The sequence below is a fragment of the Chiloscyllium plagiosum genome, chromosome 24, assembly GCF_004010195.1.
Source record: "Chiloscyllium plagiosum isolate BGI_BamShark_2017 chromosome 24, ASM401019v2, whole genome shotgun sequence".
Lineage (NCBI taxonomy): Eukaryota > Metazoa > Chordata > Chondrichthyes > Orectolobiformes > Hemiscylliidae > Chiloscyllium > Chiloscyllium plagiosum.
In genome coordinates this window covers 49459144-49487105 of record NC_057733.1, presented here as the reverse complement: position 1 = coordinate 49487105, position 27962 = coordinate 49459144, and the positions used below count along the sequence as shown (strand labels likewise).

Here is a 27962-nt window from a genome sequence, read left to right as displayed (position 1 = left end):
GCTGGGACAGAGTGGACAAACCATTAATCTACTCCAGCATTGTCATACATGACCTCCAATGATGACATTAGGTGCCCAAAACTGACAAATGTCCCACACCCTAATAATGGACATTTTCAACAAGAATTCAGTTAAAATGTCATAATTATTTCCCTTGGACTTCCTCTGGCTTGACAGCAAGAAGCTTACTCAGGCTAAAAAGATGATTTATCCATTTTGTATTCAGCAACATTATGAAGGAAGCCTCTCAAGAGGGACGACACATGCCAAACTGATTACAAAGCTTCCCTAAGCTGCTCTGACAAGCATCTAGTTGGTGTGACATTTCTATTTCTCATATTGTATCCATGCCAAAGACTGCCACATAACAAGGCAGTATTTTTAATCAGTGATAAACTGAAGGTTCACTTTATACTAATGACTGTTTTAGTATGTTGAAATACTAGATAAATATAAGTTGCTGTCTTAGGATTTACACTGAGTGACAAAAAGGGATGCTATTTAATAACGTTATTGGGGACGCGATGGTTTAATGCTGAACTGTTAACCCAGACACCCACTCTTTCCTGAAACATCGATTCTCCTTCTCCTCAGGTTTGCCTGACCTCCAGCACCCCACACTCGACTGTTAATCTGGACACCCACTTTAGGGACTCGAATCCTGCCATGGCTGATAGTGGAATTTGAATTCAATAAAAATCTGGAATTAAAAGTCTAATGGTGACCATGAATCCACTGATGATTATCGGAAAAGCTCACACGGTTCACTAACATACTTCAGGGAAGGAAACTGTTGTCCTTACTTTGCTATGGTTCTGGAGACACATATAGGCCATGTGGTCAAATCTTAACTACCCTCTGGGCAATTAGGGATCAGCAATAATGCTGGCCTAGCCAGCGATGCTCTCATCCCGTGAATGAACAAATAATAAAAAAAATGCATTTTGAATACCATTAGCGGACTCTACTTTCCATAAGGCGTACTGATAGCATAAAGGGAAATGTAATTCGAAGAGTAATCCAGAGGCTAACACTAATGCTAAATCCCACCAGAGCAAGTGGCGCAATTTGAATTTGATTTAACAAATCTACAATTATAAACTAGTCTAATGATTTCTGTAGTCTGATGACCTCACCTGGTCTAGCTTACATGCAACTCCAGAATCCTGAAATGGCCTTTCAAGCCACTCTGTTCTAAATAATTGCTACATAATCTAAGAGAGGGAATGATAGCGGGTAGTCAACCCAGCATCAACCCAAGCACAGGAAATTAAAAACTGACCCTGCAAAGTCATTCAAACTAACATCTTGGGGCATGTGGAAAAACTGGGAAGCTATCTCACTGACCAGTTATAGTCTCAGAATCATATTTCACAAGACAAAGTGCCAGGTACCAATGTCATCATCCATCAGCAGGTGGCAGCACAGTGGCATAGAACATGGAAGAATACAGCGCAGTACAGGCCCTTTGGCCCTCAATGTTGCGCCGATCCAAGCCCACCTAACCTATACTAACCCACTATCCTCCATATACCTATCCAATGCCCGCTTAAATGCCCATAAAGAGGGAGAGTCCACGACTGCTACTGGCAGGGCATTCCATGAACTCACGACTCGCTGAGTGAAGAACCGAACCCTAACTTCAGTCCTATATCTACCCCCCCTTAATTTAAAGCTATGCCCCCTTGTAATACCCGACTCCATACGCGGGAAAAGGTTCACGCTGTCAACCCTATCTAACCCCCTAATCATCTTGTACACCTCAATCAAGTCACCCCTAAACCTTCTGGCATTCAGTTAAGGAGGAGTTGTCCTGGGAGACCATAACATTGGCTCTGGACATCATTCATTCTCAAACATGGGCAAAAAAAACTCTCATGCTTCAATACTTGGAGGAAGCACTGAGGGTGTCAAGAGTGCAGAATGTACTCTGAGTGCATCTCTTCACTGTGTATTATTAAGTATGATTTGGCACATCACTAATTAAACATGGTTGTTAGACTGGGTCAATAGCAGGTGACGAGAAACCAAGAAGAGGGAAAATTGCACTTGACTTCATCTTCACCAATCTACCTGTTGCAGATACATATGGCCATGACAGTACTGATAGGAGTCCCTATGGTGGCTAAACCCTGTCTTCACATTTTATTTTCTCATTCATGAGATTGTGGACACCAGTAGCTAGACCAACATTTATTGCCTATCCTGAATTGCCCAGAGGGCTGTTAAGAGTCTGTGGGTCTGGAGTCACAAGGGCTAGACCAGGCAAGGGTGCACATTTCCTTTCTAAAGAATGTTAGCGGACCAATTGGACTTTTACAACAATTGACACTAACTACAATTATTCCAGATTACAAATTTCACTATCTGCTGTGGTAGGATTCAGACCCATATCACAAGAACATTAGGTTCTAGATTATTACTCCAGTGACATTACCACAACTTCACTGTCTCCCCCTTGTTGAGGTTACCCTCCATCATTTTATATAATGCTACCACTGAAATACTGGGGAGAGATTTCAAACAGACATAGAAATGCAAAATTGTGCATCCATGAGGTGTTGTGGATCATCAGCAACTGAATTCCATTCAAATATAACCTGTAACCTGGTGGCCTGGCATATCCCTCACACTACCATTATCAATAAGCAGGTGCAGCTTTGGTTCACTGAAGCTTGCAAGGGAATGTCAGGAGCAATATCAGGTATGTCTAAAAAGGTGAAGCAACAACACAGCACTAGCTGCATGCCAAACAGCAAAGGCAGCATGTGACAGATGGGGCAAAACAATCCCACAGCCAACAGAATCAGATCTCAGCTCTGCAGTTCAGTCACATCCAGCTGTGAATGGAGGACAAATAAACAACTAAGGGGAGAAATATGTCACACCCTCAATAATTGGGAAGCCCAGAAAATTACTGCAAAAGACAAGGCTGAAGTATATGCATCCATTTTCTGCCAGAACTGATGAGTGGATGATTGAGATTGGTCTCACCCGAGATCCTCAGCATTACAGATAACAGTAGTCAACCAATATGATTAGGTCTCAGTGATATCAAGCAACAGCTGTCCTATATCATTCTACCAAATCTTCTAAGGTCTTTTCTCCAGAGCTAGTGAGCTGAGGGTAGGAATAGGTCCAGTCAAGGATGGTAGTGGGAAGTTGCGTGTGGAGGCTGAAGAGATTGGGGAGACACTGAATGAATACTTTTCGTCAGTATTCACTCAGGGACATTGTTGCCGATGTGAATACTGAGTCACAATTAAGTAGAATGAATGGCTTTGAGGTATGTAGGGAAGAGGTGTTGGAAATTCTGGAAAGGGTGAAAATAAATAAGTCCCCTGGGCCTGATGGCATTTATCCTAGGATTCTCTGGGAAGCAAGGAAGGAGATTGCAGAGCCATTGGCCTTAATTTTTATGTCCTCGTTGTCTACAGGAATAATGCCAGAAGAGGCCTATCACCCTCACCTTGACCTCCTTCCACCTATCGCATTTCCAACGCCCCTCCCCCAAGTCCCTCCTCCCTACCTTTTATCTTAGCCTGCTGGACACACTTTCCTCATTCCTGAAGAAGGGCTTATGCCTGAAACGTCGATTCTCCTGTTCCTTGGATGCTGCCTGACCTGCTGCGCTTTTCCAGCAATACATTTTCAGCTCTGATCTCCAGCATCTGCAGCCCTCACTTTCTCCTCGGTTTCATAAGCAGCCAATCAAACTGTAAACCACTGTGATCGAAGGATTCTCAGTCACCAAAATAAAATCGACATTGGATTGAGCTATTATTATGGCACGGTGGCTCAGTGATTACCACTGCTGCCTCGCAGCGCCAGGGACCCGGGTTCGATTCCAGCTTCAGGTGACCGTCTGTGTGGAGTTTGCACATTCTCCCTGTGTCTGCATGGGTTTCCTCCCACAGTCCAAAGGTCAGGTGAATGGCCATGCTAAATTGCCCATAGTGATAGATGCATTCGTAGGGAGTAGGGGAATGGGTCTGGGTGGGTTGGAAAATTTGGTGTGGACTTGTTGGGCTGAAGGGCCTGTTTCCACACTGTAGGGAATCTAATCTAATCACACTGGCTTAAAATATCTACATTTTGGTCTGGAAGCCATAAACTTTCCAAGTTGTCAAGACTCCATAAACTAACAGATTTTCTCCTTCAAGTTCAAACCTGACTGAGAATAAACATTGATATCTTGTGATTTACAGGCTTGGAATGATGCTGCCGAAACACCCTGGCTGTGGAGGTGAGATGAGTCCATTGCTAACACATGCATGCTGTATTGTGCCCAATAAAAAAAAAATTGCATTTATGTAAAACCTTTCATGATCCCAGGAAATTCCAAAGCAATAGTGAATAAGGTGAAGTCATGGTAGTGTGGGAAATATGGTGGACAGATGTTAGGGGTAGGTTCTTTACTCAGCGAGTCGTGAGTTCATGGAATGCCCTGCCAGTAGCAGTGGTGGACTCTCCCTCTTTCTGGGCATTTAAGCGGGCATTGGATAGGCATATGGAGGATAGTGGGCTAGTGTAGGTTAGGTGGGCTTGGATCGGCGCAACATCGAGGGCCAAAGGGCCTGTACTGTATTCTTCTATGTTCTATGATGCCCCTAGCCAAGCTGTTTCAGTACAACATGACTTGGCAGTGTGAAAATTGCTCAAGGAAGTCCTGTCCATAAAACGCAGGACAAATCCAACCCAACTAGTTATTGCTGCTTTAGTCTACTCATGATCACTAGTAAAGGTGAGAGAAACAACATGGCTGTTAGACTGGGTCAATGGCAGGTGACGAGGAACCAAGAAGATGCACTCACTGCCAGCAGTAGTAGTAGAGTCAGATACATTCGGGACATTTAAGCGACTCTTGGATAGACACATGGATGATAGTAAAATGAAGGGTATGTAAGTTAGTTTGATCTTAGAGTAGGATAAAAGGTTGACACAACATTAGAGGGCCGAAGGGCCTGTACTGTGCTGTCGTGTTCTATATTCTATGAAAGGGTCAAAGACAGTGCCATGAAGGGAAACTTGCTCAGAAATAACCTGCTCACTAATACTTAGTTTGGAGAAAAAAGTACTCAATTCCTAATGTCTCCTTATTAGATCTGTGCAATCCTCATCATAAGTTCCTGAATTTAGGTCACCTATTATTTAGCTTATTAGTGGTCCAGCTTGTTTATGAACTATTGGTCACACACTATACTGTGATATTAATAACATTTACCACTGCATATTGAGACAGTTTACAAACTGCATTTTATTCAAATTTAAACACAAGAATAATGTTGGTATGGGCGGCGCAATATTACAAATTCTCGGAACATAATCAATCTTCTGATTGTGACTGTCCAAAAGTAAACTTTGAATTAAGTGAACTCATTTTTGGTGTTTCCAAAAGCAAATGTGTAAAGCCTCTTGTGTATTACTTGTATATGTACAGTCAGGTTCTTAAAGTTCTGAGTTGAATTCTGAGCAGGTTAAGTACACACATGTAAATGCTCCTCACACCTTTTCAATTGGTGGCTGAAGTTAGTGATAACCAATTCTATGCTACCCAAATTACTGTAACATTTTCTACATATCAAAAAATGGGGAACTGAAAGATTTGTAGATATGGTGAGAAGGGGTTCATTTGTGGCATAAATACTAGTATCAGACAGCAGCCTATTCATTCATTATAAATACTGGTATCAGACAGTGGCCTGTTCATTCATTGTAAATACTGGTATTGGACAACGGCCTGTTCATTCATTGTAAATACTATGTAATCACATCAAATCAAAGTATTGCAGAAAAGAAAATAAAACCATACTTTTAAAATAGTGACTGCAATACATCTGTGCCCTGATCCAATTGTTTATTAGCCTTCAACTATATCTCATTTGAAAACAACACTTGGCCCTGACTCCTATTCATTGCAATGAAGATATAAGAGAATTAGGTGATTGTAGAAATTGACAGCAGAAGAAATAAGTGGTATCTTAAGATTGGGTCCACACTATACCATGATTTAATGCTCTGTAATGAATTATACAACTCAGCATCAACACCCAACAACATGCTGTTTGTGAAGATAATGCTACTCAGCCACATCATTGCTCTTTACTTTCTTTGTACTTCCCCAAATTGAGAAATCCATGTTGTTCTTGCAACTTGCATCTGTGTAACTGGGAAACATATCCAAAATTCTCTAAGGAAAGAAGGAGCTGTCACAAATACCTTCTCGGGGGCCTGATAACTGAAAGAAGGGTTGCTGAAAAGAAGTATGTAATAATGAGACTTACAATTGTGCAAATGCAGGACCCCTGTTCAGCACTGAGTCCATGTAAATCTTTCTGCTTTGCTTTAAAACAAAACAGAACATTTCATCTGGTCCAGGTGTATAAAACTCACATTGTCGACCACTTTTATTTTGAAACTAAATAGAACAGGAACGAAAATGAGGTGGATTCTGTAATGGCGTGGCTAATTCACAACTCTAGTTTCACAGCCGGATGATACTTGAAAATCATTATCTCATCCCTCTCTCTTGAAAACAGACTCTTCACTGGAATTGTCTTCAGCAGTTGGGAACAACTGGTATCTGTTCATATTGTCACAGAAACCCAATGCATGTCAATACCTTCACCACCATGAACCACATAATGCACATCTGCCACCCACAAGTTTTAAAGCAATAGTCAATGAAAAGAAAACCACATTCATTTTGATCCGGTATCAATTGCTAACCACTACCTTCAACTCCCAGTCAACAGTGGCATCACCAATGCAGTGTCGCTTAAGTTCCAAGTCAAGACTCAAGGGTGTAACAATTCTCACTGGAACAACTTTTAAATTTTTCAAACTATTCATGCTAATCATTGATCAAATTTTTTTTCTCTGTAGAGTAGTAAAGCCCAAAAAAATTATTTGCAAATGAAAAGCACAGTTTCAAAGATTATATGATTTAAACACAGCCACTTCAGAAAATACACTGCTGTTCTGTACAAAGAAAAAAAAGTGTTTGTACAATTTATTTGCATGCAAATCTGTCTCTTTGATCATCGTGCAACTCTACCAGTCCCTGTCATTTGCTTGCAAATGGACAAAATCATTACTTATACAGCACTGGTAAAACTGAGGGCTCCTTTGGGATTGTAGCCAGTTTTCTGGAATGGAGAGGCGCTGACTCAATTTCTCACACGAGGAAGATAAAAGAAAGCTTTATATATAGAGAAGTTCATTACAATAGTTAAATTGATCATCACAGAATGCACGGAAAGAGGAACTAGAGAAACAGATCACTCTTTGAGTCAAGTTGCTGCCAATACTCTATTCATGAAACATCTTGTAATCGAGAAACAAGCATTTGGCAGTCAAGCAATGATGACCACTTCTTTGCCCTAACCACACATGTAAGCCTCATGTGTTAACTACACTTTCAAGTTTCCTATCTTTTACTTTCAATTATGCCAAACAATCAGGACAAGTGAATGGAACTCCAATGCAGTGTCATTATCCATTTGTTTGTATAGGATGTGAAAAATAGCTGGAACAATTCGCCTGGAAGGTTGGCAATAGGCTCTTAAGAGGAAGCTCAAAGTTGCTCTGGAAAGACAGTAGAGAAAGTTTTCTGAAATAAGAGATCATATGGGTTGAAAGGCTTTATTCATTTGACTTGATTGTGTGATGTACTGAGTTAAGGAACGCAAAACAAAATTTATTATATTTAACTAAAACATGTATTTTTTTTATTGAGGCAGCACTGAAAATGTAATAATTAAAACAGAAACTAATGGAGATCAAAATTCTTTGTGAGGTAGGACTGATCACTTGGTCTGATAACACAAAGATTGCTTGGCATGTCAGTAATCCACTTTCAATCTGCTGACCAACAAACAGTTGAGCAAAAATAGATTTTATAATGACACTGCCCTTGAGTACTGTGAACAACTTGCTTGCTTTCTTGGCTTAGCTTCGTTGTGAAGCTGTGCATTCAAACTCCATACATGACTTAAACACATTAACTTAGATTGACAATTCAGTGCTGTACTGAGGGAATGTCATTTTCAAATGAAGCCATGATTGAATATGTGAAAGGCGTTACATCACACCATTGTCAGAAATGAGAATGGCATTTGGCTCATTTTAACTCATTCAGCCAGAAAATCCTAAACTCCCCTCATTTCAGAATGTATTTAAAAAAAGAATCCAGGTCTCTCTTTCCCTCTCTTCTATTCGTAGAAGTCTATTCTATTTGTAGAGTGATAAAAAATAATCCTGACATTAATATTAAATGTCACTTTTATCAGTGGCCCTTATCCTAACCTTCTGATTCACTTTGAAGCACTGGTTCAAATTTAGTTTTGATGCCAACCACTATACCATACATCTTTATAAGATCATCTCTTAAATGATTTCTTCCCAGGTTGAAAACTTCAAATTCTTCAGTTTTTCCTCATGATTCAGACCTGCAACACTAATGATCAGCCTCTGCAAATAACATTGGAGTTTTCATACATTGCATATGTCCAAACAGTTATAAATTTAGCAGCAAAGTACAGTTTGACCAGAGCACCTCAAATTCAGTCATTCCTTTTTCTGACTTGAATGCCACTGTTTTGGTGATGTACAATTGAATAGTAGTTTTATTATTAGATTAGTAATCCAGAGACCTGAATAACTGATCTGGAGAAATGAGCTTAAATTAATAACAACTGGGGAATTTACAGCTAGCTTAACAACTAAACCAGGAATGAAAATCTAATCAATAATGGTGACCATGAAACTAACTAATTATTGTATAATAAAAACTTGATCTTCTAATATCCTTTAGAGTAGAATTATTAATCAGCTTGGTCTAAATGCAGCTTCAAACCCATTAACAATGTGGTTGGCTTTCAACTGAAATGTCCATGCTACTTAATGAGTTCTTTCAAAATAAAAATGGCAGACAACCCAGAATGAACTTAGGTATTGGATGTAACAAAGGACCCCACCTCTCCAGTTGAACTGCAAAATCCTCCTCACTAACATGTCAGGACTTGTGCTAAAGTTGGGAGAGCTTTGTACAGATTAGTCAAGTAATAGCCCAGTCATGATCACAGAATCTTTCTTTTATCCAACATTTCATAACCCATTGGGTCCCTGCGTATGCATTGACACACAATTAACACAGACTCAGCAGAGCTGCTGGCAAGGTGTCAGGAGAACGCTAACAAAGGAGTTCTCAACATTGACTCCATATCCCATGAAGCATCATTGGATCAGATCAAACATGCACAAGTAGCTCATGCTGGTTTACACTTACTGTCCACTTGTAGCTGATCTGGATCAGTACTCTATTATGCTGAACAGCACTTTGAAGAATTATTAGGGATAACAAGGAGATGGAAGATATTTTGGATGGGAAACTTGAATGTCCATTGATTTGACCAAGTATGATATCAAGGACCTTGTGAAAAATCAAAACTATAGAAATTAGGCTGAAAATTTCCACTAACTCAATTTGTACTAAGCATAAGGACGCTAGCTACGTTTGTTAAAGGTCAAATATCTCAGCCTATGAATTCCTTAGTATAGTGTTCACAGCCTGATCATCTTCAGCTACTTCATTAAGACATTCACTCTTTTATAAGGTCAGTACTAAACATATTTTCTTATGATTGCAGTGCTCAATAGCATTTGTGACTTCTACTACTGCAGTGGTCCAATCCCACAAGGAGCAACAGCTCGATAATATTTCGGTTTGGACTTATAAATGCCAAATAAAACTTATGCCATGTAAGGACTGAGCAATCTGCTGTGTGCATGTGCCTAGACAGAGACCAGCCAAATAATTGATGTGGCTCCGCGTACAGCTCAGAGGTTTGGAGTTCTGAAATAGATATCTTAGTTTGACTCCCTAAAGCCTATTATCCATATTCAATACACAAGTCAGCAATATAATGTAATACTTGTTGCTTTTTAAAGCTTCATCGCCTAAACAGCACTCAAGAAATTCAACACAAGCAGGACATAGCAGCCTGCTTGATTAGCACCTCCTCCACACTGGCACACAGTGGCAGCAATATGTATGATCTACAAAACGCAGAGCAACAACTCACCAAAGCTTCTTCAAAAGCAGCTTCCAAACCCACAATCTACTGCCTAAAAGCTCAAGAGCAAAACACATATCAGAACACTATAACTGGCAAGCAATACACCAACCTGACTCGCAAACTGTCCCTTCACTGTTTCCGACCATAATACTCTAACTCCCTCCTCCACAGCACTGTCTGTGTATCTACACCTCAGATTACAGCAGTTCAAAAAAATGGCTCAACATTTTTTCACAAGGTTAATTAGAAATGAGGAATATATGTTGACTTTGAGAGCAACACTCATATTGTATGAAAGAATAAGTAAATAAAAATTCTTGATTAGTTTCAGCAAGTTTAACCAGTACAGGGAAAACAAAAATGAGACCTTAAGACTCTATAAGATATGAAACCAAAATTAAAAACCAATCTCAGCAATGTTAAACAACATGAAGAAAATATAGGTTCCTGCAGTGCAATGCTCTTCATCTGAATTTCTTTTCCTGCTGAACCAACATTTGTCATAGTTCAAGCATACCAACATGAATAATGAGTATTGCAAGACAGGTACAGCATATCCAATTGTTACCTCAACAGTCACATGATAATTTGTTTTTTTAAGCTTTCAATCCTATGTGGAAATTAGTTCATCATTCTTGAATAATTGTCGGCATTTGTGGAAATCAACAAGCTCCACAAACTTCAGCGCTGGCCAAGTTCATCTGAAAATTAAAGACAAGCACAAGTGTTGGCTCCTTACATTATAGCTCCCTCTGCTACTGGATTGCTTAACATGCCAGCCACCTGCTGAGTAGGTTCCTGCCAGAGCCCGCACAGAAATGAAAGCGTTGTAATCATGAAAGGTATTTTAGCAGTATTGACCATGCAATGCAATGAGCTATATCAGATTAGAGAGTAACAGGATTATAATAATTTATCTGCAAATCTCCTATGGAATTCACCAACCAAGTTACGATAATACTCTTACTTGTGAAGAATAGAGAGGCAGGCAGAGGCCATCTGGAATTAAATTTCCTATTATCTGTTTATCAATGTTCGCAACTCTCAAAGCCAAAATGAAACAAGAATACTCTACTGGAGAGAGCTTTGTGTTTAATATAGTACTATCATTACCAACCAGACTACTGTGGAAAGGGTGAAGAACAAGGATAGAGTGCTAGTAGAAGCTCTTGCCCACATGGAAATAGAAATTTATATGACCTACGTGCCCCACACAAGTAGCCAATTCTAACCTGACGATAACCATGAAATCACCTGCATCTCATCATTACTGGGACTGAACTTAAGACAGGTCCTCAGGTGATTGTTGCTAACAGCTCTGCCTTTATGGTTCTGATTTACACAGAGAGCATGGTCCAGTTAAATCAGTGTCCAGGTTCTCTGCATCCCCAGACTTGGAGACAGTCAAAGAAGGAAAAGAAAACACAGCAAAGGTTCCTGATTAACATCCAGTGACTCCTGCTAAGAGATGCACATGCATTAATGTTAGATGAGGACACTGGTGTGTTTCACCATTTGGACTCAAACATGAAGGATGATTATCTGGAAGTAAGAAAAAATAGCTTATGGAGTATTGACACTGTGGAACTGTAATAAAAACAAGTAGTTCTGGAAATACTCAGGTCTGATACCAGCTGTGCAGAAAGAAATGAGATATCGCTTCAACTTGAATTTGACTTATTCGTAACTGAATTGCCATTTTAATTTACTATCTTGCTCTCATATTAATATTTCTGTCCTTAAGACTGCTGCAGCACTCCAGTGAAGCTAAATGAAAACCCAGAGAACAGCACTTTGTATTTAGATTATGCAGTTTACAGCTTTCTGGACTCAACATCAAGTTCAATAATTTCAAGTCATGAACTCTAAACTCCTGTTTATTTTTGTTTCATCTGCCATATGCTGGCTTTGACATTTCTGCTTTTTGTCAAAGCCATTCAACTATTCTTTCAATCACACTCAATGCGAATAATAAGGTTAAAAATCACACAACACTAGGTTATAACCCAACAGGTTTATTTGGGAGTACAAGCATTCTGAGCACTGCTATTTCGTCAGGTAGCTGGTCCCTTCGTTACCAGTGGACATTGTGAATAATTAAGGTACAGTTGGTTCTGTTATTACGCGCATCACTTCAATGTGAATCGGCTATAACACGATTGGACCATTATTTGTAGAACGCGAACTTTCCTTTGCTGAATTGGCTTTAATGCGATTTTGGTCCCTTGGTTTAAATGGTGCTGCTATTAGACAATTTTCTTATAATGCAGGGTCGCATGAGAATGGAACTATCATGTTATATCAGAACAGACTGTAGTTAGGGTGGGTAACATCACAACCTTTAGAAGATTTTCAAGCGCAAGAACATTCAAGGCTATGGGCCAAGTGCTGAGAATTGGGACTAGTGTTGATTTAGTGCTTTTTTGGCAGGCTTGATGGGCCAAGGGGTTTCTTCTGTACTCTATGATACTATTAATTATTTTATTGCCTGTCACAATAACTATGAAATGAAGACATCTGGGACTTTCATGGACTGAAATGCTTTAAAAAGGAAAGACCTTGATTTAAAATTGGCTGCAGTGATTCCTTGACCATATGTTGAGCCATGTTTGAGAAACCAATGTGGAATGAACAAAATTTTCTGACTGACTTAACATTTTGTCAAAAGAGACCAAAACATAGCCAGGCATGAAGAAACTAGCATTTCATATTCTTAAAATAAACTTGCATGATAATTTTCACATTTTGGAGATAAAAGACATGCTTGCAATTATCCAGCTTGGAAACAATGAATCAGGTGTGTTTCAAGAAACCATTTTGGCAGAGTAGTGGAGATGAACGTGTAACAGTAGAATTGGAAGACGTTCTGTCTCTGCGTTCACTCAGGAAGGACAAACAACTTCTGACAACACAAATCAGGGAAACACCTGAACACAGAACTCAAAAACATCTGGAATATTTACAGCTGCTGCTGATCCAAGATACTGTCAATGTGGTCTCAGGTTAAACTTTATACTTGCAAGACATCTGACAGTCTTACAACTACATTGATCACTATAATCCTTTTTACCTCTAATGTTCATCTCTGTTTGATGTCATATTTTATCACTTTTCTTGGGATTAGTACCTAACTAAATTCCTCTTTCATTCATTTAAGCAAGACTTGTGGTTTGGTTCTTATTGTGTTTCCGGTGAGCTGGTTGACCATATTTAATTGGATTAAAGTGAGCTACATGTGAAAAAGACCATTAAATCTTTATTGAGGTCAGCTGAGGTGGTTGAAAATAGGGGAGCCAATTTACCCATTTCTCACCTAGTTGTTAGGTTCTTTCCAACTATTACCAGTCTCTTGACTTTTGTTCCATGACAGTTTTGTCATTTATTTTCTCTAAACCTCGACATGATCCCAGATCTTCACTTTCATCACTCTTCCCCTCCCCCTTTCAATGGCATAAAATCCATCACATTTCTACCTTCCTTCAGATATGGACTCAAAACGTTACCTGCCTTCTCTGTACATGTTGCAGACCTACTGAGTATTTCCAGCCTGTGTTTTTATTTCAGATTTCCAACATCCTTGGTATTTTGCTTTTGCTCTCTCAGAATTAGAATTCAGTAAGATTCTGCATCTTATGTAAAAAAACCAAAACTGAAAAATATTTTCAAGAAAAATATTATATAAACGTTGGGACATGGTTTTAAAAAATTGTCTTAGTTTATATCGACAAAAGACTTTAGGAACATTGTTTAAAATCTAGAAAGGAGAAAGGAATTATCTAAGGCCTTTCATGACCTCAGGTCTTCCTAAAGTGTTTCATAGTCGATAAAATACTTTTTGAAGTGTCCTCAGTTGAAATCTAAGAGATACGACGGCCAATTTAGCAACGACAAAGTCACACAAACCACAATGTGATTATGACCAGATAATCTGATTTTTCTTCAAGTGACGTTGGCTCAAGGATAAATATAGATCAGGACACTGAGAATAACATCACTGTTCTCCTTCAAAATAGCACCATGTGATCTGTCATTTTCACCTGAGAGGGATGACAGAAACTTGGTTTAATACCTCATTTGAAAGACAGCACAGAGTGTCAGCCCACATTCTGTACTCAAGGTGTCTGAAGTGGGTCTTGAAAGTAGGTACACTGGAATACACTATACAAACCCTCCAGTCTGGTCTGCCATTTAGATGCCAGCTGATCATCTATCAACATCATTTCCCATGATAGTCATGTCCTTTGATATCATAACCATCTAGAAGTTTATCTCTGTCTTGAATACACTCAATGGCACAGCCCTCTGGGAAATCTAAAGATTTTCAGAATGAAGAAATTCTTCATCCAAGACCTGAATGGCCAGTTCTGGCTGAGCCTGTCAAGAATTTTGCACATTTCAATAAGGTCACTTCTCATTCCTCTAAACTCTAGGGAACACAGTTTCCTAGACTGACCCTTTTGGACAAACCTGTCATCTGACAAATTAGCGTGGCTCAGGAATAAATATAGATTGAACTATTCAAGAGACCTAGCTGTTCAAATACTTGACTTATTATTGCCCCACACTGCACCCTCCACAGATCAAATTCACTCTACTGACCAAGGTTCCATACAATTAGAATCATAGAGTCATAGATGTACAGCACGGAAGCAAACCGTTCAGTCCAACTTATCCATGCCGGCCAGATATCCCAACCCAATCTCGTCCCACCTGTCAGCATCTGGCCCATATCTCTCCAAACCCTTCCTATTCATATACCCATCTGTGGTGAAAGGGTTAAAATTGTGTCCCAATACATGTGTGAATCTAACCGAAAATGGAAGGTGTCGCTTAGTCCCGTGTGAATCTTATTATACACGTTCCCGTGTGAATCTTCTTATCTGTTTGTAACCAGAATGGAATGTGTTTTTTAGCCTTGCTCTGCTGTTCACATGAATGTTTATATCTGGAAAAGGGTATATCAGCTGGAGAAGTCTCCAGTTCGGTAGAGTCTGCTCCGGGGTTGTGTTTAACCGCCGAGCGTGGGTTGTTGGCAACTGCTCTACGAGAACTGACGGCTCCCAGTTCGGGTAACGTGTAGAGTGGGTATAAACCAGACCCGTTGTAAGTACGAGACCTGGTTGTGGCGACGCTGCGGGGAATAAAACACTTATATTCTAGCAGACTCGCCTCTTGGCTGTTTGTTCTGTGTCAGACTACTTTCCTGCGAGCCTGGTCCTTGACCTTGAGAATTTTTTAAAACACCATCCAGATACCTTTTAAATGTTGCAATTGTACCAGCCTCCACCACTTCCTCTGGCAGCTCATTCCATACACGCACCACCCTCTGTGTGAAAAATGTTGTCCCTTACGTCTCTTTTATATCTTTCCCCTCTCACCCTCAACCTATGCCCTCTAGTTCTGGACTCCCCCACCCCAGGGAAAAGACTTTGCCTATTTACCCTATCCATGCCCCTCATGACTTTATAAACCTCTGTAAGGTCACTCCTCAGCCTCCGAATCTCCAGAGAAAACGGCCCTAGCCTATTCAACCCCTCCCTATAGCTCAAATCCTCCAACTCCGGCAACATCTTTGTAAATCTTTTCTGAACTCTTTCAAGTTTCACAACATCCTTTCAATAGGAAGGAGACCAAAATTGCATGCAACATACCAACAGTAGCCTAACCAATGTCCTGTAGAGCCGCAACATGACCTCCCAACTCCTGTACTCAATACTCTGACCAATAAAGGAAAGCACACCAAACGCCACCTTCACTATCCTATCTACCTGCAACTCACTTTCAAGGAGCTATGAACCTGCACTCAAGGTCACTTTGTTCAGCAACAATCCCTAATTAAGTTAGTAAGTCCTGCTAAGATTTGCTCTCCCAAAATGCAGTATCTTGCATTTATCTAAATTAAACTCCATCTGCCACTCCTCAGCCCATTGGCCCATCAGATCAAGATCCCGCTGTAATCTGAGATAACCTTCTTCGCTGTATACCACACCTCCAATTTTGGTGTCTTCCGCAAACTTACTAACTGCACCTCTTATGCTCACATCCAAATCATTTACATAAACAATGAAAAGTAGTGGACCCAGCACCGATCCTGGTGGCACTCCACTGGTCACAGGCCCCCAGTCTGAAAAACAACCCTCCACCACCACTCTCTGCCTTCTACCTTTGAGCCAGTTCTGTATCCAAATGGCTAGTTCTCCTTGTATTCCATGAGATCTAACCTTACTAACCAGTGTCCCATGGGGAACCCTGTCAAATGCCTTACTGAAGTCCACATAGATCATGTCTACTGCTCTGCCCTCATCAATCTTCTTTGTTATTTCTTCAAAAAACTCAATCAGGTTTGTAGACATGATTTCCCACGCACAAAGCATGTTGACTATCCCCAATCAGTCCTTGCCTTTCCAAATACATGTACATTGTGACCCTCAGGATTCCCTCCAACAATTTGCCCACCACTGACGTCAGGCTCAATGGCCTATATTCTTTCGCTTGTCCTTACTGCCCTTCTTAAACAGTGGCACCACGTTCGCCAACGTCCAGTCTTCTGGCACCTCACATGTGACTATCGATAATATAAGTATCTCAGCAAGAGGCCCAGCAATCACATCCCTAGCTTCCCACAGAGTTATGGGGTACACTTGATCAGGTCCTGGGGATTTATCAGCAAAGCATTTTCACACCTTTACTCAAAGACATTTGCTGTAAAGGCCAACATACCATTTACTGTCTTAACGGTTTGCTACACTTGCAAGCATTTCAGTGATTCATGATAAAGGCATGCAGGTCTATTTGGACAGGAACACTTCTCAATCTCTGATCATTTAAGAAATACCCAGCACCTCTGTCCCTCCTACCAATGTGGAGAACTGTCAATTATCCATGTTCCATTCATTTGCCATGCTCTTACTAACTTACTCAGCCTGTCCAGTTACCCTAAAACCTCTTTGCATAATCCTCAGAACATAAATTCCCACATCGTTCTGCATCATCCACAAACATGGAACTTATCAACTTCCATCCCCCATATTCAATTTTCAGTTATCGATTGGGAATAACTGGGACCCAAGCACTCAACATTGTAGCACCTCACTAGGTACAGCCTGCCAACCTCAGAATTTATTCCATTTATTCTGTTTAACAATCCTCAATCCATGCCAGTATATTACTCTCTCATTTTATATAATAACCTCCAATGTGGGGTCTTACTGAAAGCTTTCCAAACATTTAAATACACCACATCCATTAGTTCTCTCTTATCCAGAATGCTCAAAACACTTTAGCAGGTTTGTCAAACATTATTTTACTGTCATGAATATATGTTGACACTTCCAAACCTAATAATTACTGTTTAAGTGTCCAGTTATCAGATCCTTTATAACAGATTCAAGCATTTCCCTACTATTGATGTCAGGTTAACAACATCTGTAGTTTCCCATTTTCCCTCTCCCTTGTCTTTTTATGTCACAGGGTTACACTTGTAACCTTCTAATCCGCAGGCAACATTCCAGAACCTTCAGTGACTCTATTGAAATTCCGCGGTAGCACAGTAGTCACTAACTGTAAAAAGACTGCAGCAAAACATCACTGATGGAAATTTTTTTTCCACATGACCAAAAATAACTGGCAATTGCCTCAAGAGCAAACTGTTACTTCACATCATCTGAATTAGACAACTATTAGTCGAACAAGTGACTAGGCAAAAGAACCCGGGAAACGTTGGAAATATTCAGGTCGACACATTTTCATCAGTGCTGGCTGAGTTTATCCAGCATATGCTATACTTTTTAAGCAATTGAGATGTGTAAGCATTATCTATCTGCATAAAGTAGTTGCAGGTAGCTTGGACATTCAGGACACAAATAAAATAAACCTGAGGTGGCACAATGCAGTATTACAAGAAAACAGGTACATGAATAACTCTGATACGTTTGTAGTAAGGCAACATATTTCTTCTCTGCTACCGTATTGCAAGTTAAGGAGAACCTAATACTTCACAGTGCTGTGCAATGTGATATGCACATTTAAAGGCTCCAAACAGCTGCATCATATTGTACAGATATTTTATATTTAGCTAATCTGAACAGTGTTGGTTCTAATGGACAAACTAAAGATCCTTCCCAGTTTAAGCCTCCAATATAAACCATTTTAATCCTGAAAATGTATTACAAGGAAAAGGAATAGGAATGAGAAGGAACCTAAATTCTGTCAAAAGCACTCCATCACTTTACTTTGCCCACTAGCACTATATTTAATTGAGAATCCAAGTATAGATAAAAGCACATTTGATTTGTACATGCCTAAACAGGTACCAACATTTGGTGTTTGATTTCAATACAAGAATGTATTTTAGTTTGGTGGTAAAAATGTTAAGGGTGCAAATGTTTCCTGATATTTGCAGTCACTTAGTACCACGGCCACTTAATAGTGGTAGGCATTTGTTCAGTAAAGGTGGACATGTGAAGAACACATAGCAGTATTGGGTATCAGGTGCTTTCTATTGAAATTACTGCACACCACTTAACACTGTTAATACCTCCGAGGAGCCAGTAATTTCTATTGTATAACATTGCTTTCAGCAAAGTAAAATATCACAGTGCTTGACTGATTGAGAGAGCGCATTTCTAAAAGAGAACCATGAGCTCATATCTTTAGTCTGATCTAGAAGGACATGAGCAGTCTGTGTGAGTCCTGAACTAATGCCACAGATTCCAAACAAGTTGATCAAAGAATGAAACTATTACTGCACTGAGTTTCAGAATCCTAAAGAATTTTCTAAAATTACTTCTTCGTGTGACAGAAATTGCATAAGACTTTGCATAAAGGGTACTCTCCTAGTTTTCCTCTTTTTTTTTAGAAAGGATAAACATAGACGGGCAATCTAGTTTTCAGCTAGTTTGCTGCAGGCTCTGTTGGTTACACAGAAAGGAAAGTTGTTTCCATTGTATTTATATTTTGGTGAATATATTAGATCTGAAACACAGGAAAACAACTGATACTCAGTTGCTAGTAAGCTCTTGGTAACAGGAATGTAAAATATTCACAGCTTTCAATTCCCCTTACCATGAGATTTTGTCAAAAGGTGACAATACTTTATAAACAAGCCTCCAAAAACCACCTTATGGTAGCACAATGAAAACTTACAATACTGAAGAAAAAGTCACAAGACATAATGTGAATGATGCTGTATTAGTAAGATCTCAATGAGGTTTAGAAGACAACTGTTTGTATCAAAAGTGACCTCATTATGTCGAATTACAAAAGGGTGCTTACCTTTTCTATGCTGTGAAGCGAAGAAACAGATGCTGTTTGAGAAGAGATTGGGTGAAATGAGTCCTCTCTACTGTTATGTTGGTGCTGTACAGACATTATGGGATGCGGTTCTGATCTGTGAGGCAACTGTGAAATGCCATACGGTATACTTTGCCCTAGCATGTGGTTCTGTTGCACGCCAGGAAGCGTCCATGATCCCTCGGGCTGCAGGTATTTTGAAGAAGGTGGTGGTGTGTGTCCTGAACGTATTGGATATGCTGGATTATACACTGGCTGTTGAGGCAGTTGCTGAAAGCCAGAGTTGTTGATAGGTTCAAGGGAGGAATTACTGTCATTCAAATTGGTATATTGGCTGTTGTGATTTGCATTAGCTGTAGGAAGATGTACAGGGGGATTTCTGGTCTGAATTTGTCGGTATTGTAACAAACGGGACTGCAAAGGCATCTCATTCAGTTCTTTATTTTCAGTCTGATCTGAAGTTGGTGTCTCTCTTAATAAACCTGGGAATCTGAAGAAAAAAAAACAAATGATCATCTTCGTATCAATTTCTTTTAATGTTAACATTGGTTAATTTTGTTGTAACATGATTTTAGTTGTAAGATACAACAACATTGCCAATTTTCAATTTAATTTCTTGTAATCTTCATCTGATACCAATACACAAGTACTTCTTGCAGAGTTTGCTGCATAGAAAATCGGGAGAGAGAACCTATAGTGCATTTCCTGTCCTGTAGGCGTGAAGGTTAATAGTAGTGTGTTTGTCATCACCATAGTTGAGAACATCTCAAAACAGAATTAGGACTGAATGTATTATGAACTTTGGGGTTCAGTGACTTGCTAGATAAATTTGCTGATGCACAGCCATGAGCAAGAGGCAAGGAGAGTGAATGTGGGGGAAGGGAGAAAGAACAAGTCAACTGTTGAGGAAAATAGGTAGTGGCAACCTGATTTACATTCAGTTTAGAACTCTCACAATTCTAAAATGTCAGTTTCTCACAATTACTGGTTTCCTTGCCTCAGTCAAGTAACAGATATGTGCTAAAGCTTTCCTGAGAATAACTCCTGACAGAGACAGTGCAGTTAGTTTGTGCTCCTTCGTCCAAACACAATGGGCGAAGTTTTCCAGTTTTGAGTTCAGATGTTTTTCTAAATGCAATTCATGGCCCCCAGACCACCATGGCTCAGAGTGACTTTTCGTACGCAAACATCTGCTCTTCATCTTACTAATCAAGCTCTTGGGTAATTGCATGATTGGAGAGGTGGGAGCGCTTGCCGCAGCCTCATCTTTCACACCTCTGCTTAAAGTCCAGTTACACACTGCTCAGATGCCAAAAACCAGGCACTGGTCTCAACCGTTCACGTGTAGCACTGAGGAAGGGAAAGGTCATTCCCCTCTTCAGACAAGGACTTGGAGGTACTGGTGGATGGAGTGATGGAGATAAAGGCAGCGATTTTTCTAGTTACAGGAGGCTATGCCTTCGGACTCAGTCAGTCTGGATACAGACTGCAGCCCAGGACAGTGATGGGTTTTGGGTAAAGCAGAACATTCAACAGTGCACTAATAATGTGAATGATTTTCTGCACCCTGCAAGGATAAGTGCATGTACCTTCTCTCTGCTTCCCCAACATCAAAACTGCCCACTCACTCGAACATTGCACATGAATCCCACTAAGGCTCATGGACTAAACATTTCACTATTACATATGCATCGTGCCTCTTCAATGGCTCTTAGTCATCTCATCCTCCCAAATTACTCAAGCATCCTGCCCTCTGCGCTTCCTGTTAACTCATTTCAGCACCTCTCTTGCAATGAATGTCCAATAATTGCTCTTGTAGCCATTTTCTTCATAGTCAAACACTCTCTGTCTCATTACAGGATTAACTGGCCCAACCCTTGGCCTGATATCTCAACAACACAGGGATAAAGTGAGGACTGCAGATGCTGGAGATCAGAGCTTAAAAATGTGTTGCTGGAAAAGGGCTGAAGAAGGGCTTATGCCCGAAACGTTGATTCTCCTGTTCCTTTGATGCTGTCTGACCTCTGCACTTTTCCAGCAACACATTTTTAAGATCTCAACAACACAGAATGACCTAGCTGTAATACCCAGACTGACTGGGGCCCAAGTCCTGGACTACAAGGACACAGAACCATAGACTCGAGTAGGACCATGCATCTAATTGCCCACGATCCCTTAATTGATTAAGGCAGTACCCCCTGACTGAAGCTTCCACTTATCTCATTATATACTGAAGTGTAAACTGCGATACGTTGTATGTCTAACGTTGATATACTATGGTGTCACACAGCAACATGTGCACCCTCTATTTGATTGCTGAATTGACGTGTTCCCCTTTATCACAACCTGGCTGCTATTCCCTTTGCACAATAAGGCAATGCAAGTCACACAGGCTGTCAGCCTGTAACTGAGCATTAAAGACCTGGTGCACGAAGAAAGCAACACATGTCACATACTGCCTAGCAATCTGTAAGTCGTGCTGCAGTTGGTGAACATATGCTAAGAAAGCGCTATGAAGTATACAGATGCAAACAGCCTCCAATTCGGTGGCAAAGTGACTGAGCCCCAGAAAAGCAAGCTGAAAGCCAAAAGATCCATGTCCACAAGTGCAAAGGCCACCCTACATAAGTGCGTGAGATACATGTAAAGTGACCTGGTAGAAATATGCAAGTCTCAGGTGTCTCTGAGGTCCAAAATATTAAGGGTCGAAGTGGTGTCTCTGTGTTGATCAGAGGGACAATGAGGTTGCTTGTTGATGCTGACTTTCATGGACAAAGGGTGAAAGAGGTTGTCAGTCATACAGCATGTTGGGACATTATTCTGAAGAAGCAGTTGTATGAAGGCTGGAACAAACATTTGATGAGTTGCAGCTGTCAGATACCCACTTTGATTTATAAGTCAGGAATTTGGGCCAGGTAGTTTTTGAGTGAAACAGAGGAAAATTGCAAGTGATACATATAGAAGCTGAACTCATTAATAAGATGCAAATATGTGGAAATAAGGTAGCTTTCCTGTTCAATGGTTAGATTCTAAAGTCACCATTTAAGCTTTGAGGGGAAAACCATTGAATATTTCTTGACATTGAGAACATGATTTTTCATTCTGACTATTTTCTCACCTTTCTTACTATTACTCACCACAACAGGAGGTTAAAATTCTGTCAATCTTTGAACAACAATTTTACCACTGAAAAGGCAGGCCAGTGATATCAGTTTTGATGTGACACTTTTCAAAGGGTTTTTCGTGATGCTCTTAGAGCATAAAACAGCCACCATATAAAAGTTACAGAAATGCACTCTAAGCTAGCTTCTACTTTCAATCGGAAGGAAGGATAAAACCCAGCATCACCTAGAAGAGGAATCAACTAAAAAGTCAATCAAAAATAACACCTTAGTTTATTTTCAAATACAATATGTGGATTAGGTTCCTCTCCAGAGAATGCTCCAATGCGTAATATGATTGACTTCCGGACATGCACTTTCAAGGTGAGGAGCAGGAACTTGAAATATTTTAGTCCATCCATTGATCTCACATTTCCTGTTGTTCAGCTGCAATCAATGTACAGCTGGGAGGTTAGACTGGTGCCTAAATTTTGGAACTACAAAAATAACCTTGAATCCCAAATCAGGTCAACAGCTATTGTTATGGACCAGACCAAACCCCCTCAAAATATACGAAGGAAGTAGCCTGGATGCTAACTTTTTCTTATTTGAAGGTTAAGTGTAAGGCATTGTGTTCCAGATGCAATTCAATTGGTCAAACTACTCGACTCTAGGCAAAACACACTTCATTTTTAGACTACGGTTAACATACAGACAAAATTAAAAAAAAAATTGGCTTAACTGTAAATTGATCAAATTGCTTAACAAAATAAGCTGTGTTAATTTCTACTAATTAACTGTTCCAATATAGTAGCAGCCCACAATACACCCTTGGCAAATTCAGTAAAATATATTGCCTTACGTGCAATTCTAGCTGCAGGAATAGAATTCCAGCTTTTAGTTGTTAACAGAGAGAGAAAAATAAGAGCTTCCACATCCAGCTTTAAGACCCCAGCAACTGCAACTGAAAACCAAAATTAAAAATCTGGTTCTGTGAGAGCCTGACCACACCCATTCAGGCTGCTTCTTTTGTTCCAACTTAAAAAAACCCTAGGCCTCACAAGCTGTTTATTTATTGGCTTTGAGCAGACCACTTTGTACATTTGTCTCAACCTTTTTTCACTTAAAAACAATACAGGAAAATATACCACAGTGTCACCACACTACGTTTAAATAAAAAACCTAATTTTTCAAACTCTTTCTTTCAATTTTAGAAATATATGTCTGTTCCTCAATCATTTTGTTATAATGGTATTTACACCTTGTCCTGGAAATTCCGGCAATAGGTAGCGTTTACGACCATTACCACTTAAGTAGAAGTTAAGGTTTAGATGGCTCAATAGTATAAAGCCTCTCATGACTTTGATATAGAGTCACAAAATTATCTGCAGCGCAGAGGAGGCATTCAGCCACTGGGTTTGTACTGGCTCTCCAAATGAGCTTTCTATTACAGTTAAGACATTACCTTTGATATGTTGGCCCTTTTTCCTCTTCAGGATTATTGCCTTGTTTCCACTGCCCTTTGAGAGCATGTTGTGAATACCTGACTTGTTGCTGGGATGGGTGAGTGAACTGCTGAACTTGGTGAGGATATGATGGACACCCTGTATTGACATAGTCCTGATGCTCATTCCATGGGTGAATTCTTGAATGCTGTCTTATGAGATCTTCAGCTGTGTTGGTGTGTAATGAATCTGTAAGTGATACCACAACAAAAATCAGATCAAAGTGGCATTTTTGCTGACAAGAAGTTACTGAAATCTTTTAAATGTCAATTATGACTGAAATAGTCATTTAGATTAGTGATGAACTAACTCCCAAATCAAGGAAATTTTGTTATAAAATGTTATAATAAGCATGCAAAAACAATTATCCCCTTGATCTTTCGTCAATTTCCATTGCCGAGTTCAAACGCCTTTCAATTAAATCACAAATAAACGAGAAAGTGATATATAAACTTTTTCAAATTCCCAAGATATCTAAGTGCTGTGTATTTAATCGACCAATTTTTGGTCTTCAGTCATTAAGTAGGTAAACAATCCCACAAACAGTAAATTAAAATATTGACCAGACATTTTTGATGAAGGTGGTTAAGATGCGGGGAAAACCCACTGCTTCTCTCTGAATGAGGATCTTCTGGGTCTGCTAAAGCAGTCAGGCAGGATCTACATTCAATATCTCATCTAAATAGTGTCATTTCCAGCAACGTAACTCTCTATCAGCACTAACCTGAAGTGCTAACCCAAATTATGCGCTCAAGTCATGGAGTGGCACTTGAATAGCTAAAATCATCTCACATGCCTCAGTGATTCAATTTGTAATTTTTACTACTCACTATCCAAAGAAATATTAACAGACAGAATGCATTTCTTAAGTAATGGCACTGATCAGCAAAAAAGTCATTAACAGAATTAAGTTAAACAGGTAAATACGGCAAGTGTCTTTTTTAAAAACCTCTTAATACCAGATTATGGGCACCCCAACAAAAGATTACTACAGGACTTACGAACACAGAGCAAACTCTCAGACCTTTGAAACTATCAGACTGTTTTTTCAATAGCGAAAGTTAAAAATGTCTCTGGTTGCCAATTTAACATTTATCTCCATTCCAATAGTGCAAATATGAAAACCTTCAATTTAAAACTCCCGATTCCAGATCTTTGCCAAACAGGTCAATCCTTCAAAAATAAAAGCAGAAAATGGTGTAAAATATCAGCAGGTCTGGCAGTATTGTGGAGAAACAAAGAGTCAGGGTCTCAATCCAAAGACCCTTCCCTTCTAGTTTAAGATTCAAATGCTAATGTCTCATCACAGATAACGTCAGACCTCTTGAGTTTCTCCAGTACTGCGTCGATTTTAGATTTCCAGTACCTGCAGTATTTTGCTATTATTCAATCCTTCAAAAATTTGGTTCCACCACAAACTATTCTGATAATTTGCACAAAGTAATGGTACATTTCCTGGTCAAGTATATGGACAAGATTGACTTGCTACTTAACTTTCTTCCTGTTAAGTTGACCTAAATACCTAGAACAGAATGTATACATCTTAAGAGCAAACGGAATATTTTGCCTCTCCAGAAAAACTTGCAAGTATAGCTTCTGTATCCAAGTCCAGGACCTTTAAAAGCAGTGCTTCAGGCATACAGAGCAGATATTAAGTCCCCCTTGTCCTCAATCCCAATTAATAATCAATCCATTTACAGAAAACCCTACAGTTCCCTTATTAATTTTATACAGTAGTTATAAATACAATTAATTGATGCAGAGAAGCTGCTGCTGATTTTTCCCAAAGCTGTAAGATATCTGCTTCTTTCAAATAGAAGACGCAAAGTTATATTTATTTTTGGCTATGCACATCAGGTGATATTTTAATGTTGTTGATTGTCCTTCAAGTGCCTCACTGGACGATAATTGGAAGCAAACTCCTCACAATCATTGGTGACAATGCTGCAACTCTTCAAGGAGAGTCTCAGTTTACTTGAGGTATTTTCTTTGTCTTCTCCTAAATGTTGACCAGGATCTGGGGTGAATTTGAATAAAAAGGGCAGGAGAGAGAAAAATAAAACTTCTGCTCCTAGGACAGAATGGTTCATTCTGAGAGAATAAACGTCAATAATAGTGGTAGTGTTGTTATTACATTTCCCAGCAGACTGGGCTGATAAGATGTTCTGAGTAGCGTAGGATTCAGTCAAGAGAAAAGCTCTGGAAGCAAAAGGCAGTTGAGGACTGAGAAAGGAAGAGGTTGAACAAAGCTGAAGAAATACATTCAAGGAACCTGTTAAGTAGTATTCAAGCAGAGTCAGCTTTCAGAAAAAGGGTTTCAGAAAAAGACATTAAAGAAAATAGCACTGATTGAATGCAGAAATTGGCCAAGATGAAACCAATTAAACCTTTTCCAACTGAACAAGGAGCGTTACTCTAAGATGGGGTGACATTTTTCATTGACGTTTGATTGAACGTCAGGTTATTGTGGGGTAAAAGGGTTGAATCTTTTTTTCTGATATTTGCAAAAAGAATTTCAAATAGCCCTTGTATATGTTAACAGTTTGTATTTTTCTGATGAGTACAATAAACTTTTTATGATCTTTGGTTAAAAGTATATTGACAGCCTCTTGTAAATATAAACAAAAAGAAAGTATTGTCTGTCAAGCCAGGTCTCACTCTGAGATCTAACTTGCCCAGTATTGCCAACAGCAGGGGTCATAAAAGGGGCCTTTAGATAGAGATGAGTGTCAAATGAAGTGCTCAGCACAATCCAGAATTTCTCCTCTAACAGGCAAAGGAAGTGGGATATTTAACTCATGAGGTTGGGATTGGTCGATGGGTTTTAATCTATGGCAACACTCAAAGACAGGCCAACATTTTCACACTTTGAAGAAATTGAGGGAGTAATGAAAACCTGATGCAGTGTAGACAACAGCTGTAGACTAAGCATGCCTATGGAAGACAGTTTCATGTCAGCATGGACACAATTGAGGTCGAAGAGGTTCACATCTCCATAGTATTTAATGCTGACACCAGAGGGCCATTTATCTTTGATGAGGCTCATAGTCATTGTCAGGTAGAGTGTAAATAGTAAGGGGGCTATCTTATAGCCTTGTTTGACCTTGGTATGGATTTTGAAGTGAACTGTTTTACATCTACGGCTCAATATAATTACAGTCATTCAGCCATATCCATAAGGGTTCCAACCCTGAGAATCTGTCAATGAAGAAATTTGCAAATGCAGAACTTGTCACAAATCGCAGCTATGCAAATTTTGCCCACGGATGTGGATTTTTATTGTTAGTTTTTTTTTGGGTGCGGATAAGTGATTAGCAACTTGTGATGTCCTGGACACAGACTATTTACTGCCCAGTCATGTCACCATGAATCAGTTTCTTTTGCATCCAAATCTCTGGAGAATAATCCACAGAACCTCAAGATTTAATGAATCAAATGCTTTCGGTCAACTCAATGAATGCAAGGAAGAGTTCCTGCTATTGCCCTTGATATTTTGTTTGGACATGTCTGACAACAAAGACAATGTTCCTCTGGAAGGACTAAATCCACACTACATCTCTTAAAAAATATCAGTCACAGGAAGCAGGCAAAGCAGGAGAACGTCTCTGCAACAGTCAAGGAGGAAAGGCCTCATAGAGTACGATATTCATTTGTTCCTAACAGACCTAATTGATGCTTGTTGCAGCTTTTCTGGTGGTACATCCATGGATTCGACAACAGGGAAATTGCCTCAAGGGTATCAGCATGAAGCTCCTGCGAGAGAAGCTTCACAAAATGTGTCCATTTTACCTTGGTCTATAGACGGCCTCGGTGGCTTCAAGAAACCTTTGCAATTCATAATGATGAGCATAAATGTCTCAGGTATTCTCTTCCCAGCCTATTGATCGAGTAGTTAGGATTCATCACACTCACAAACATAAGCAAACAAAATATTTGGAATTACACACAGATTGCACTACCTCAGGGCCTCCCAAAGCTCTTTAGAA

The 27962-nt window shown here is 39.7% G+C and overlaps 1 protein-coding gene across 6 annotated transcripts in view; it reads right to left on the bottom strand.

The window, feature by feature from the left end:
- The window catches only part of helz (helicase with zinc finger), a 273673-nt gene that overhangs the window by 26059 nt on the left and 219652 nt on the right, over positions 1-27962 (bottom strand). For all 6 annotated transcript variants that reach the window (XM_043715064.1, XM_043715069.1, XM_043715066.1 and 3 more), the window contains 2 exons: positions 23937-24165; positions 19353-19860 (listed from right to left, as the gene is read on the bottom strand). In XM_043715064.1, coding sequence (XP_043570999.1) covers positions 19353-19860; positions 23937-24165 — 737 coding nt within the window. The remainder of the gene's footprint in view (positions 1-19352; positions 19861-23936; positions 24166-27962) is intronic.